The sequence below is a fragment of the Rosa chinensis genome, chromosome 2 (assembly GCF_002994745.2).
Source record: "Rosa chinensis cultivar Old Blush chromosome 2, RchiOBHm-V2, whole genome shotgun sequence".
Taxonomy (NCBI): domain Eukaryota; kingdom Viridiplantae; phylum Streptophyta; class Magnoliopsida; order Rosales; family Rosaceae; genus Rosa; species Rosa chinensis.
The window spans coordinates 2397414-2409874 of record NC_037089.1 but is presented as its reverse complement, the minus strand read 5'-3'; the positions used below and the strand labels follow the sequence as shown (position 1 = coordinate 2409874).

The following is a 12461-nucleotide window of genomic DNA, read 5'->3' as shown; positions in this document are numbered from 1 at the left end:
AGTCTGCCACACTGCAAGGTGTCGGTCCTAGTACTGCTCAAATGCAGAAGTACCAGAAGCACTACCTCCCTCCCATTATGCCTCATTGACTATTTCAAAGGCAAATCACTCGTTTTGTAAAGCCTGCTCTTTAGCAAAAACAGGACCGAGACCTTCCTATACTAAAGATACAAAACAAAACATTCCATTCTTACAAAGGATACAAAGAGATATCTATGGACCTATCCATCCAGAATGCGGACTATTCAAGTACTTTATGGTTCTGGTGGATGCTTCGACACACTGGTCACATGTCGCTTTATTGTCCACAAGAAATGCTGCAAAACTCCTAAAACAGATTATACGTTTAAGGGCTCACCACCATGATCACCTTATCAAGTCTATAAGGCTTGATAACGCTGGAGTTTACATCAAAAGCATTTGATGATTATTGCATGTCTATAGAGATCGATGTAGAGCATCCCGTATCCCATGTCCATACACAAAATGGTCTCGCAGGAGCCATCATCAAAAGGCTACAAATGGTGGCCAGGGCATTGGTTATGTGCACCAACCTGCCTATATCTGCATGGGGTTATGCAATATTGCACGCAGCTTTACTTATTCTTTTCAGACCCACAGCTAGCCAACCATTTTCTGCGTACCAGTTGGTAACTGGATATGAGCCTAACATTTCACGCATATTTGGTTAAGCAGTATATGTACCTATTGCGCCCCCACAGCGCACCAAAATGGGTCCTTAGAGACTATTAAGTATTTATGTTGGATACGAATCCCCAACAACTATCCGCTATTTGGAACCCTTGACAGGCGATCTCTTTACCGCTAGATTTGCGGACTGTTACTTTGATGAGACAGTCTTCCCGTCGTTAGGGGAAGATAGGAAAAAGGATTTTCCAAGTGAACGACAGGAATTGTCGTGGTTTGTCCCCACTCTGTCTCATTTTGATCCCTGCACTTTACAATGTGAAAGTGAAGTGAAAAGAATAATCGATCTTCAGAACGTAGCAGATTCGATACCTGATGCGTTTACTGATATTGCAAAAGTGACTAGATCACATATATCAGCTGCAAATGTGCCTGCAAGGTTAGAAGTCCCCAACAAGGGGCACGGCGTTGCAGATAGAGGCACTGCAACCACACTTAGTGGAGGTGTGGTTGAGGCCGTGGCTCCCCAAAGGAAGAGGGGGAGGCCACTTGGTTCGATTGATACTCACCCAAGGAAGAAGAGGGCGAGTAAGGCACAAACCAATCATCAATGTATAGAATCCCTCTCATGAGATTGTCTCTGATTATAGTTATGTCCATGAATCAATACTGGAGAACGCTTCGATGTTTAAAATGATTCCAGAGAACAAAGAAATCTCAATGGATTATGAGAGTGGATATGAGTTGATAGAAAGATCTTCTATACACATTGATGATGAATTTGCATACACTATTGCTCAAGAAATCATAGAGCACGATGATATCGAACCATGCTCTGTTGCAAAATGTCAATAAAGAGCAGATAGGCCTAAATGGAAAGATGCAATCCAGGCAGAATTAGATTCTCTGACAAAGAGACAGGTATTTGGTCAGGTAGTGCTAACCCCACCAAGTGTAAAGCCTGTAGGACATATATAAGTCTTTGTAAAAAAGCGTAATGAGAAGAATGAAGTCCTGAGGTACAAGGCTCGCCTTGTGGCGCAAGGTTTCTCACAATGCCCTGGAATTGACTACGAGGAGACATACTTTCCCGTAATAGACGTTATAACATTCCGCTACTTAATTAGCTTAGTATTTTCCGAAGGACTGGAAATGCAGCTCATGGATGTGGTTACTGCATATCTCTATGGGGATCTAGATTCATATATATATATATATATATATATATATATATATATATATATATATATATGAAAGTGCCTGATGGCCTTACATTACCTAAGTCAAGTGACTCTAAACCACGGAGTGCGTTTGCAATTAGGTTGAAACGCTCACTTTACGGATTGAAACAATCCGGGCGGATGTGGTATACCCGTCTAAGTGACTACTTGATTGGAAAGAGATATAAGAACGATGAATTATGCCCCTGCGTATTCATAAAGAAAACAAGTTCCGGATTTTCAATTGTAGCAGTATATGTCGATGATATGAACATAAGAGGTACTCTTGATGAAATAAGAGAAACCGCGAGCTATTTGAAATCCGAATTTGAGATGAAAGATCTTGGGAAAACTTGATTCTGTCTAGGCCTTGAACTAGAACACCGAGTTTGTGGAATACTATTCCACCAGTCTGCGTATGTCCAAAAGTCAGGCAATTTAACATGGACAAAACGCATCCTGCTAGCACTCCCATGATCGGTCGAAGCTTGGATGCAAAGAAAGATCCATTTTGTCCAAAGGAAGATGACGAAGAGGTGTTGGGAGCTGAAATTCCTGATCTAAGTGCAATAGGCACATTATTGTACTTAGCTCAATGTACTCGACCAGACATTGCATTCTCAGTGAACTTGTTAGCTAGATTTAGCTCAGCGCCAATGCAGCGTCACTGGAATGTTATCAAGAACATTTTCGATACCTAAAAGGAACCATTGACTTGAGACTGTTCTTTCCCTATAGAGAGACAAGAGGGACCGCAGATTGAACTGCAATCCCTAAAGGAAATGTTGATGGCGAAAGCGCCATTCACTACACTGAAACTCCAAATGACGTTTTGGTTGGTTTTGCTGATACTGGGTATCTCTCTAACCCACATAAAAGTCATTCTCAAACTGGTTATGTATTTACCAGTGGGAACACGACGATATCTTGGAGATCAACCAAGCAAACCCTTGTGGCTACCTCCTCGAACCACTCAAAGATCATTACTCTACATGAGGCAGTTCGTGAGTGTGTATGGTTAAGAGCTATCATCACACATATTCAAGGGACTAGTGGTTTGAGTTCTACCATTGAAGAGCCTGCTTGCATTAATAAAGATAATGCAACTTGCATCGAACAGATGAAGCTAGGGCATATCAAGGGTGATAATACAAAACACATATCACCAAAGTTTTTCTACAATCAGCCACAACAGGCCCTCCTCAAGATTCAAGTGAATCAAGTAAGGTCTGAGGAGAATGTGGCAGATTTGTTCACCAAATCATTGCCTAAGGCCATATTTGAGAAACATGTGAAAAACATAGGAATGTGAAGACTTTCCAAGCTCCCTTGATTAATGTAAGGATCAGGGGGAGGTGTAGACGTTAGGGGGAGTCTAACACACACATGTCATCCTCAAATGTAAAAGGTGCGTTGTGCTCTTTTCCTTTGACCAAGGTGTATTTTTTGTCCCACAGGGTTTTTATTGTTACTTGGCAAAGTTTTTAGTGAGGCAACAACTCATGCACCATTTCATCTTTGACTTGACACAAGGGGGAGTGTTAAAGGAAAAACACATTATGTGCCTTCGTCAAAATGATTGACGGAGAGAGAATCAAGTAATTAGCAATCACCATCAATCAGCATGGATCAAGGACCAATCAGTAGAGACTAAATAAAGTCTATTTTGAGACCAATTCCAATTCTCAATTTACTTTTACACTAAATGTATTGTTCTGCATATGTTATTGGAGGCCCATTTGGTCCACCTCTGTGCATCGTTTTCTTCTTTCGCAAAATTGGGTCTTCGTGCATACTCTATTGCAGCTTAGCGATGGGCTCAGTCCAAGTGAGATATTGGCATCAGTGTGCATCTTAAAAGACAATTTGTGTCAATTAAAAAAAAGAAGAAGACAATTTGTGTTGTCCAACATGCATATCATCATATTACTAGACTTTTTCTTAATCTTAGGTGGTGACGGAGCATAGGGCATATATTAGAGTAAGTTAGGAGTTCCATTTTTTTCAATCCACTAAATAAAATTGAATTTTTCCAAATACCCATCAAGATCCTGTTATTTATTTTTTATTTTTTGAAAGAGGGCCAATACGGTTGCCCTTAAGCCTTGATCATTAATGAAACTGCAGAATACATGGGGAGGACATGAAACCTTAACCCCAAATTACAATAAGCATAGAGAGAACATCCCGAGATAATAACGAGAGTCTCAATAAAAACTATGTATTCTAACATGCACCAATTAGCGAAGAGTGCACAACTAGCTACTCTATTCGCTTTACAAATGTGGTGACATACCGAAAAGTAAAACCTTACTCGAAGCCATAATTTACTGATAAGAACAGCTTTCCCACTATGTTGCCACTGGAAAACGCATCTGATGACACTTAGCTTCATCCTGCCACTAGGAGGTTGCGACCATTTGGCAAAGCAAGGAACTCGCTGCCTTCCTAGAGCACACAAGGCACACAAAGTGTGCAGTCCGGGACAGAGCCCACTTCGCCCTACCACGATAGGGTAGGAACTTATTACCGGCATAAAGCCACGTCTAATTAACATAACAAAATAAACTAAATAGAAGTTATAAAACTTATTACTTAAATAAAATAGAAAAGCAGCCCATTAGCCTAAGGCAGGTCCAAAAGTCCAAAAACCAAGCAAGCGTGCGTGGGTCGGGTTTGGCCCGCATGTGTTGCCGGACCAGAATCACAGCTTCGATAGGATCACGTCGCCGCACCAAACTGTAACCATCAACTGATTTCGCAGGCCAGATCGCCATGGATCTCGATTCCAAAATGAAATCAGATCCAAACCCAATATAGGATCGATCCCCGTAGCCTCCATCAGCCTTGTTCAACCCCAAAAAAGGGGGAGCGACAATGTTAATCCACCTCCACCGATCACCAGCATCCTTCCGCCGCATACCAGAAACCATCCACCACGCCACCCTTGCTCGAAACCTTTGCCGCACAGATCTGAAAAGATCAAGGAGGAGCCCCTCGGCATGTCGTTCCCTCTCCGAAAGCAACACAGGAGTTTCCAAACTCCAGCTCCATCCCCGGAAACACTGTCCATCACCGGTGGACTCACATAACCAGTTCACCCGTCCGATGACAACGTCCCATGGACGCGCCGCCGGACAGGGCATTGAAAATTTTTCTCGGGTTTTCGCACTACTCCGACTTTCTTGGAGCTAATATGTTTCAAACTACTCTTTTCCCTTATATCTACAACGAATTCAAGATCCTGTTATACAAATTCTAGATATATTAATAGCGGTTTATTGTCTTAAAAAATAATAGCAGTGTATCAAATTCTATAATTGAAGGGTTACATGTGAGGTTGACTAATTAGCCAGATGAAAAAAAAATTTTCGATAAATTTTTTGTTGATGAAGTCGTTTATTTTTTTTCTATTTTTCATAACAGAAATCTTGTTACATTTACCCTATTCTACACGTAAGTATTGGTTTCCAAGGCTAATGAGTTCTTTTTTTATCAGTTTTTAGTCTCCATATATACAAAATTATTCATTTATTTGTCAATCTTATCTTGATTAATGGAGAATCAGATTCTAAGATCATTTCCTAGAAGTTCCCTAGAAGTTATATATATGATCGTTAAACACATGGCCTGCTACAAAAGCAAGGTATTTATGCCATTATATATATGTAAAGCAAGGGCTCAGCTTCCTCCAATGTGTTTCAGCTTTCTTTTCTATCTTAATCTGTATCTTTCCTGGTAATTAGTGACTGGTTCACATTAACTTTATTTAACTACAGTAGCTATAGTAATGTTACATCGTGACCCAAATATGGTGCTCCATAAAATTTCCCATATTAATTGAGAAGCATACTCTTATGTCTTGAGCTTTTGCTTTTCTAAAAGCATAACAGAGAAAATTCTAAATTGCACTCAAGTCCTCGACCATCTTTGAATCTTTGATGATCTTTTTACCTACAACACAGCACGGGTAGAGAACCTAATTAATGGCGCTTGTTATATAAGGTGCAACATACACATCATTTTGATCCTTTCGAAAGGACACAGTTAGTTGAAGTTTCTACAACCATGTCATAAACCTAATACCATTTTTTTTTTTGGAAGAAGAGGTAGGGATCATATCTCGAAATTATAAAGGAGTTGGATTATTTGAAAAATCGAACAAAAAATGCACATTCTCTAATTAAATGAGAGGACAATTGCTATCTTTGAACATTCTCTATGTAAAGCAAGGTATATATGCACATCCTCTCATTTGCCAATGAATTTAGCGCGCAATTGTATGGCCAAAGATATTAATGTTCTGCTGAAACATTCAATTATACAAGTTACGTATTTCAAATGAGTATGTAGAAGCAAATTAGCTAAACAACAAACAACTAGGTCGTAAGAAAATATAAGCACAAGAATCTTAGAGCTAAAGCCTATATATTATAAACCCTAAATAGGAATATAAGAATATGCAGATCGAACACGTTATGTAACAAGATGAACAAAAGACTAGGCAACAATCTTCAACAAGCATGATTGAGATGCCCATAGCTAGTCATAAACAAAAAAGAAAGTCATCTTCTTTCCGAAGAGACCAAGAGACCAAGAAGACTAAAACAAGAGCCCCCTATTACTCATCAAAACAATGCCTTGGACTTTACTGTTTAGGTTTGCCTCTCTGCAAGTCAACTTTGCAAATATTTTTTAATCTTAGTCCTCACATGCTATATATTATTTACAGTAAATTAATTATTTACAAAAAAAAAAATTTGTATGAATAATAATTTTCCACATTCATATATAGTTTTTGTTTCAGATCACGCGGTTTGTGGGATCAAAACCCTCCCACCAAAAACCGCGTTAACCACAATTGAGTGATGAGTGCTGAAGAACCCTTTTGATCTCACAAACACTTTGATTTTTATTAAAGAAGACAAAACCCTACCCCTTTGCCCACACTTTGCTTCCTCTTCTTCTTCTTCTTCTTCTTCTTCTTCCTCCCTCCTTCCTTATCAAAGTCAAAGAAGGAAGGAAGAAAAAAATGGTGTTCACCACCTTATTGTTGCTGGTAGTTCTATTTCTTGCTGCCTTCTTTATATATTTCCCCAACCGCAAGCTTCTTGCATGGTTTCAGTCTTTCTTTCCAGTCGAAACGGCTTCTGATTCGACTGCAACGAAGAAAGAAGTCGCGAAGAATGGTAGGTCAGTGATAACAACAAGAAGAAGGGAGGAGGATCCAGAGCTGAAGCGAGTGTTTGCCACCTTTGACAAGAACAGTGATGGGTTTATAACCAAGCAGGAGCTGAAGGAGTCGCTGAAGAATATCAGGGTCTTCATGAGTGATGAGGAAGTCGAAGAAATGGTGAACAAAGTGGACGCAAACGGAGACGGGCTGATCGACTTTTCCGAGTTCTGTTTGCTCTGCCAGGGTCAGTCTATTGTTAATGGAGGAGAAGATGGGAATGAAGCTGGTGAGGTGGACCAAGAGGAGGAACTGAGGGAGGCTTTTGGTGTGTTCGACAAGGATAAAGATGGGTTGATTTCTGTGGAGGAATTGGGGGTGGTTTTGTGCTCTTTGGGTTTGAGAGAAGGGAATAGAGTTGAGGCTTGTAAGGAAATGGTGAAGAAGGTTGATAAGGATGGAGATGGTATGGTTAATTTTGATGAGTTCAAGATGATGATGAAAGGTGGGAGGCTTCTCTCAGCTTTTTGATTAAGGCACTTGTTCCAAGTCCAATCAATCACACATACCATTGTTGTATAGTAAACAAGAAACTGTTCTGTTCTGGTTCATCAAAATTCACAAGCTTCCCTGCAGAAACTAGAAGCAATGAAATGGCCAAGAGTCACAATCCTCTCTAACCTACAACCCACTAGCTAGTTTTTTTTCCTTTAAATTTTATTTTAACTTTTCATGGCCGGCAAACTATCATGGTAGATGCCTCTATAGTTTTTAGAAATGTATTTTCTTTTTTTGCCTCTTGCTGTATGATCTCCAATATTATGCGGTACTATGAATATGGTTCTATTCAGTCTACCTTAATAATGCTTAACTCTTTAATTTAAGGCTTACCTTGTTTGAGCAATTCATGTTCTGTATGTATAGTGACAGACCAACTCTTGTCACAAATTTATTCATTTTAAGCCGATCCCAGCAACCCATCTCTGGGTTTGTACTTTTCTATGTAAATGCATGTGCTCAACTTCAAATTTCATGGCAAATAAATAAACCCAGCATCTTTGCTGGCATTTGCCTTGAAGAGAAGGAAAAAAAAAAAAAAGCAAAAGCTAGGTCTTTGGGTCCCTAGACCAACACTTTCTGAAACTACCAAGTAATACAGAGAAAATGCAGTCATCCATCCTAAGGCAATAGCCTTTGTATTGATTAATGAAGTTTTCCACAGAAAAAGGCAAGCTTGTGCAGTTACAGGGCAGCCAACATAAACATAAAAGGATGCCAATCAAAAGGTGATATAAGAAATTTGATCACTCATCTGCATTAGAGGTTGGTAATGATGTATTAAAGAGGAGAGATGGAATGTACAAGAGTTCATCCCGAGACATTCGACAATATTGACAGGAACTAAAAGCATAAATTTCCTCCATTGAAGTATAAGGGAGATACAATTGAATTACTAATGTTACTCTATAAACTAGAAAACAAGTATGAAAGCTACTCCAAATTAAACGCAGTGATGGGCCAAATGGCAACGAGAACAAATCCTTGACATTGTATTTGAATGAAACTCTATCCGTGTCTTCATCAGTAGAGAAGAAAGCCGCTACATAGCCGTTGTCCAGATAACACGGCATAATACAGAATGAAGTGCCTTCATATAAATAGCAGCACCATACCAAAGCAGATAATCTATCGGCAAAGCCATTTCAATTAATCTTCTTTTCTATTTAGAACACATCAGGGTGAAATCGCCCTGGAATGGAGCTGCTTTGCTGAGCTTGCTTCAGGTGCATCGTAAGTGCATAGTTGTTCACCTGTTGAGGTACCAAAACATTAAACAATAGTAATCAGAATACACGGAACTCATAAAGCAGCAGTATAGTTCAAGCAAGCAATGACTACGAAGAATCAAGAAGCAAATCCAAATGAACAAGGTAGCAAGGGAATCATGTATGTGCAAGCTTTTATAAAACAGAGGAAATGTTCTTTTCCCCCTGGGGAGGAAAAGTGAGATAATAACATTCCTGTAATTGAAACAGAGAGAAAGCCCAAACTTCCATCCATATATAACAATGTATAAAGCTCAACCTCAAGAGTTCTCAGTTGTTCCTGGTACTGGGCCACCACTTGCTTCAGATGCTCCAATTCCTGGCCTCTATCTTCATACTCTTTTTGACGTTCATGCTGAGTGGATACAGCTCGCTTCAGGATTGTATTTTCCTGAATAAGAGCTTCCACTTGTTCCTTCAGCATCAAATTTTCCTACATCAACAGAAATCAAAATTTACAGTGTTACACCCTCAAATTTAAAAGTAAATGGAATGGGAAGAGTAAAATAATAAGAACTAACAGAGAACAAAATAATAACAACATGTATAAAAGTGCTTGGAAGACGTCAAACCTGGTGAAAGCTTTGGGCTGCCTCTGTGGATGCACGTGAGCGGATGGATTTCTCCAAGACCTCAAGCACTCTTGAAGCACGGGCTTTAGCATCATCCATGTTGGAGGCACTCATCATCTCTCTAACAAAGAGCTCCACCCAGTCGGCTCCTTGAGTGGGCAGGTTATTTTGTCCTGATAGATCATCATTACCAGAAACTTCTCCATTTGTTGCTACTGCACCTGAAACAAATAATAAGACTCATTTAGTGTGAAAACTGGTATCAAGATGAGCACAAACTAGTAGACTGACTGTCATAAAGAAAATCAGTCTGGTTATTTGTGCAAGATGAAAAATAAATGTTACATAACAAAGACAACAAAATTAACTCTCCCTATATTGTACTACAACCAAAAACATATATAAGCAACATGGTTGCATCCATCCCAAATTCAACACGTCAAAAAAGAACCTATTCATACCTTGTGCCTGGGGTTGCACATTTGCTTCTGATGCTACACCGGATTTATTTGCAGCAGAACTTAAGCGCAGCTCATTCAAACTTCTGATAGCTGAATCCAAATCATTACCGCATTCTTCAAGTGCTCTCTCCAGAAGCTAAAATATCAATACAAAAATGGTCAGTAACTTATCATCTTAACCCAGTACATATGACACACACATGATCCAAAACTGTATAGGAAAATCTCTGTCAAGCAAAGGAAATATGTGCTGTTGGTTGTATCAAATATATGACACACACACACACACACACCAAGGAAATGAACTACAAATCATGCCTACTATACTATAATATAATTTAAGAAAGATCAAGAAAGATAGAGAAATTGGAAAACCTGATTATCCATGTCCGGGAAAACGGCCCTGAGCTGGTCGATGAAGGACGAACCAAACGACGTCGTCGTGGGAGGGGAGAAGCGTACTGGAGAAGAAGAAAAGCGAATTCTCTTGGAGGAAACGGGAGGAGACGATGACGTTGATGAGGGGAGCTGCTCTTCGAATATCGATGATCTCTTCCCGCACACTACGGCAGACATAGTTTCGGAATCACGCTCTCTCTTCCTCCTCCTCCAGCCTCAACAACCCCACCTTCATGCAGATGCAGATGCAGCGCACCGTTTCGATCTCAACTCAATCCCCCTTCCCCGCCACAAATAATTTTCCGATCCAGATCGGACCCAGAACCCCAATTCTCACCAATTCGTTAAATTTCGTTGCTTTCTGTGTTTCTGAGGACTCTGAATCTGTGGCTCCCTTGGCTTCTTGTGTGTTTTGCCTCGGGAACGATGCCACCGGACAGGGGGATTGATGATCGAGTAACGCCCGGGTCGGGAGAACGACGAATGAGGTGAGGCCACGCCGTGGAGGGAAATGGCTTACGCGGTACGTGGCGGGAGGCTATTGGGCTCTGATTTAGTGCCTTTGGGAGTGCGATGGTTTCGTATCTTTTTTGAAGTCGTTTGGTCAAGGCATTGGTGCCGCCCTCCCTGGCTTGCAAGTCAATCAATTCTCTCTCCAATTTTTCTTCTTTTAGATAAAAAGAACAAGAAGTTTTTCGGTGGGTTGGGTTATAAGTCATTCAGGCCCAAACCCAAATTCAGAACCAATTCTCTTTTTTTTTTTTTTTTTTTTGAGAGAGAAATTCGAGAAGTTTTATATACACACATTCATCACTTAATACACACTCCTTACTCAATACACCTACCATTTAATTTCTCATTCTAACATTTTACTAAATACACAACCCAAATTACCTAAAATATCTTTAAACTTAAAAGGGTTTTTGTCCATTTACCCCATTTTTAAAGATTTTTTTCTCACTTACCCCATTAAGTTTTTTTAATTATCTCTTACCCAAAACACTCTAAGGAGGTCTTCCTTAATACCTCATTAAGATTTTTTTTTTTTAATAACATTTTTACCCTCACCTTTGTTACTTAGAGAGAGAGAGAAAAAAAAAAATGGAAGAGAGAGAAACCATAGGGAACTTCGCCGGAGCTCGGTCATCGGCCTCCTGAATCCGGCCACCGGCCGCCCACGGGAATTTTCTGAAAAACTCACCAGAAATGTTTATTGCCCCCAATAGACAATAGACATCTATTGCCTCCCAATAGAAGGACAGTAGACCTTTATTGCCCCCCAATAGACGATTACCAGCCATGTATTGCTCCCCAATAGACGTTTCAATTACCGAAATGGTAATTAATCTTCCTAAAATTACACAAATAAAACTTTGATTAAAAAAAAAAATGAGGAGATTACATTAATTCAAAACGTCTATTACCTCCAATAGACATCTATTGTCTCCTAATATAACTTCTTCTTTTTTCAATTTCTTTCCTTTTGGGCATTCTGCCCCTATTTTATCAAAAAAAAAAAATAGTCTTCACCCTCTCATGCTCGATCTCAACTGGAAAAAAAAAAAACCAAAATCCAGTTTAAAAAAAACACACACACAGAGGAGACTTGGCAGGAATCGAACCCGCTTCTACTCTTCCTCCTCCGGTGAGGTCGAAGCCTCCCACTCACACATCAAACACTTCACCAGATACACCCATACACGCTAAGGACATCTTCACCAACTACGCCGCCGAGCGCCTTCGCCGGATCCAGCTATTTCAGCAACTACCACGACCGGGTCAACGTCCCCTGTCACGCCCCTGATTTTACACACATGAAAATCAATATATATAACCCCATAATTATATATGCGTGAACGTCCAGTCATCAATACAAAATACCTGGAATCTTTTTCCCTTTAACTTACACAGATATTGATGCCCTGAACCCTCAAAGTTAATATACACTCGCTCCATAGAGTTATATATTACACAAGCTTACGAATTAAATTGTCAACAACAAGATAAAACGTAAATGCTCCTCAGAGCTCACTACAACGGAAGTCCAAATAACGGTAAAGTCACAAAGATGGTTTCCTACAGTAAAGCTGCTAGCTCGCTGCCTCAACCTTGATTATCCTAACCTGCAGGATTAACCCCTACACCGTTTGAATAGTGTACCG

General features: G+C 39.9%; 2 protein-coding genes across 2 annotated transcripts; one reads left to right on the top strand and one right to left on the bottom strand.

The window, feature by feature from the left end:
* The first annotated feature begins 6697 nt into the window (after positions 1-6697).
* On the top strand, positions 6698-7896 carry LOC112186694 (calmodulin-like protein 3). Its single transcript, XM_024325196.2, has one exon. The coding sequence runs from the start codon at positions 6901-6903 to the stop codon at positions 7570-7572; it is 672 nt and encodes a 223-aa protein (XP_024180964.1). The 5' UTR covers positions 6698-6900; the 3' UTR covers positions 7573-7896.
* A 536-nt stretch (positions 7897-8432) lies between these two features.
* LOC112186693 lies at positions 8433-10896 on the bottom strand. The gene is made up of 5 exons (XM_024325195.2): positions 10276-10896; positions 9901-10036; positions 9440-9660; positions 9127-9300; positions 8433-8852 (listed from the first exon to the last, which is right to left on the bottom strand). Exons 1-5 carry the CDS (start codon positions 10474-10476, stop codon positions 8766-8768), a joined length of 819 nt encoding a protein of 272 aa, XP_024180963.1. The 5' UTR covers positions 10477-10896; the 3' UTR covers positions 8433-8765.
* Between the last annotated feature and the right edge of the window lie 1565 nt (positions 10897-12461).

Excerpts from the sequence above, each read along its gene's own strand:
- LOC112186693 (XM_024325195.2), bottom strand. The coding sequence starts at position 10,476 with ATGTCTGCCGTAGTGTGCGGGAAGAGATCATCGATATTCGAAGAGCAG. Across the intron at positions 9,661-9,900 it reads TGTGCAACCCCAGGCACAAG|GTGCAGTAGCAACAAATGGA; the intron begins GTATGAATAGGT and ends TATTTGTTTCAG. Across the intron at positions 9,301-9,439 it reads CAGCCCAAAGCTTTCACCAG|GAAAATTTGATGCTGAAGGA; the intron begins GTTTGACGTCTT and ends CTGTTGATGTAG.
- LOC112186694 (XM_024325196.2), top strand. The coding sequence starts at position 6,901 with ATGGTGTTCACCACCTTATTGTTGCTGGTAGTTCTATTTCTTGCTGCC.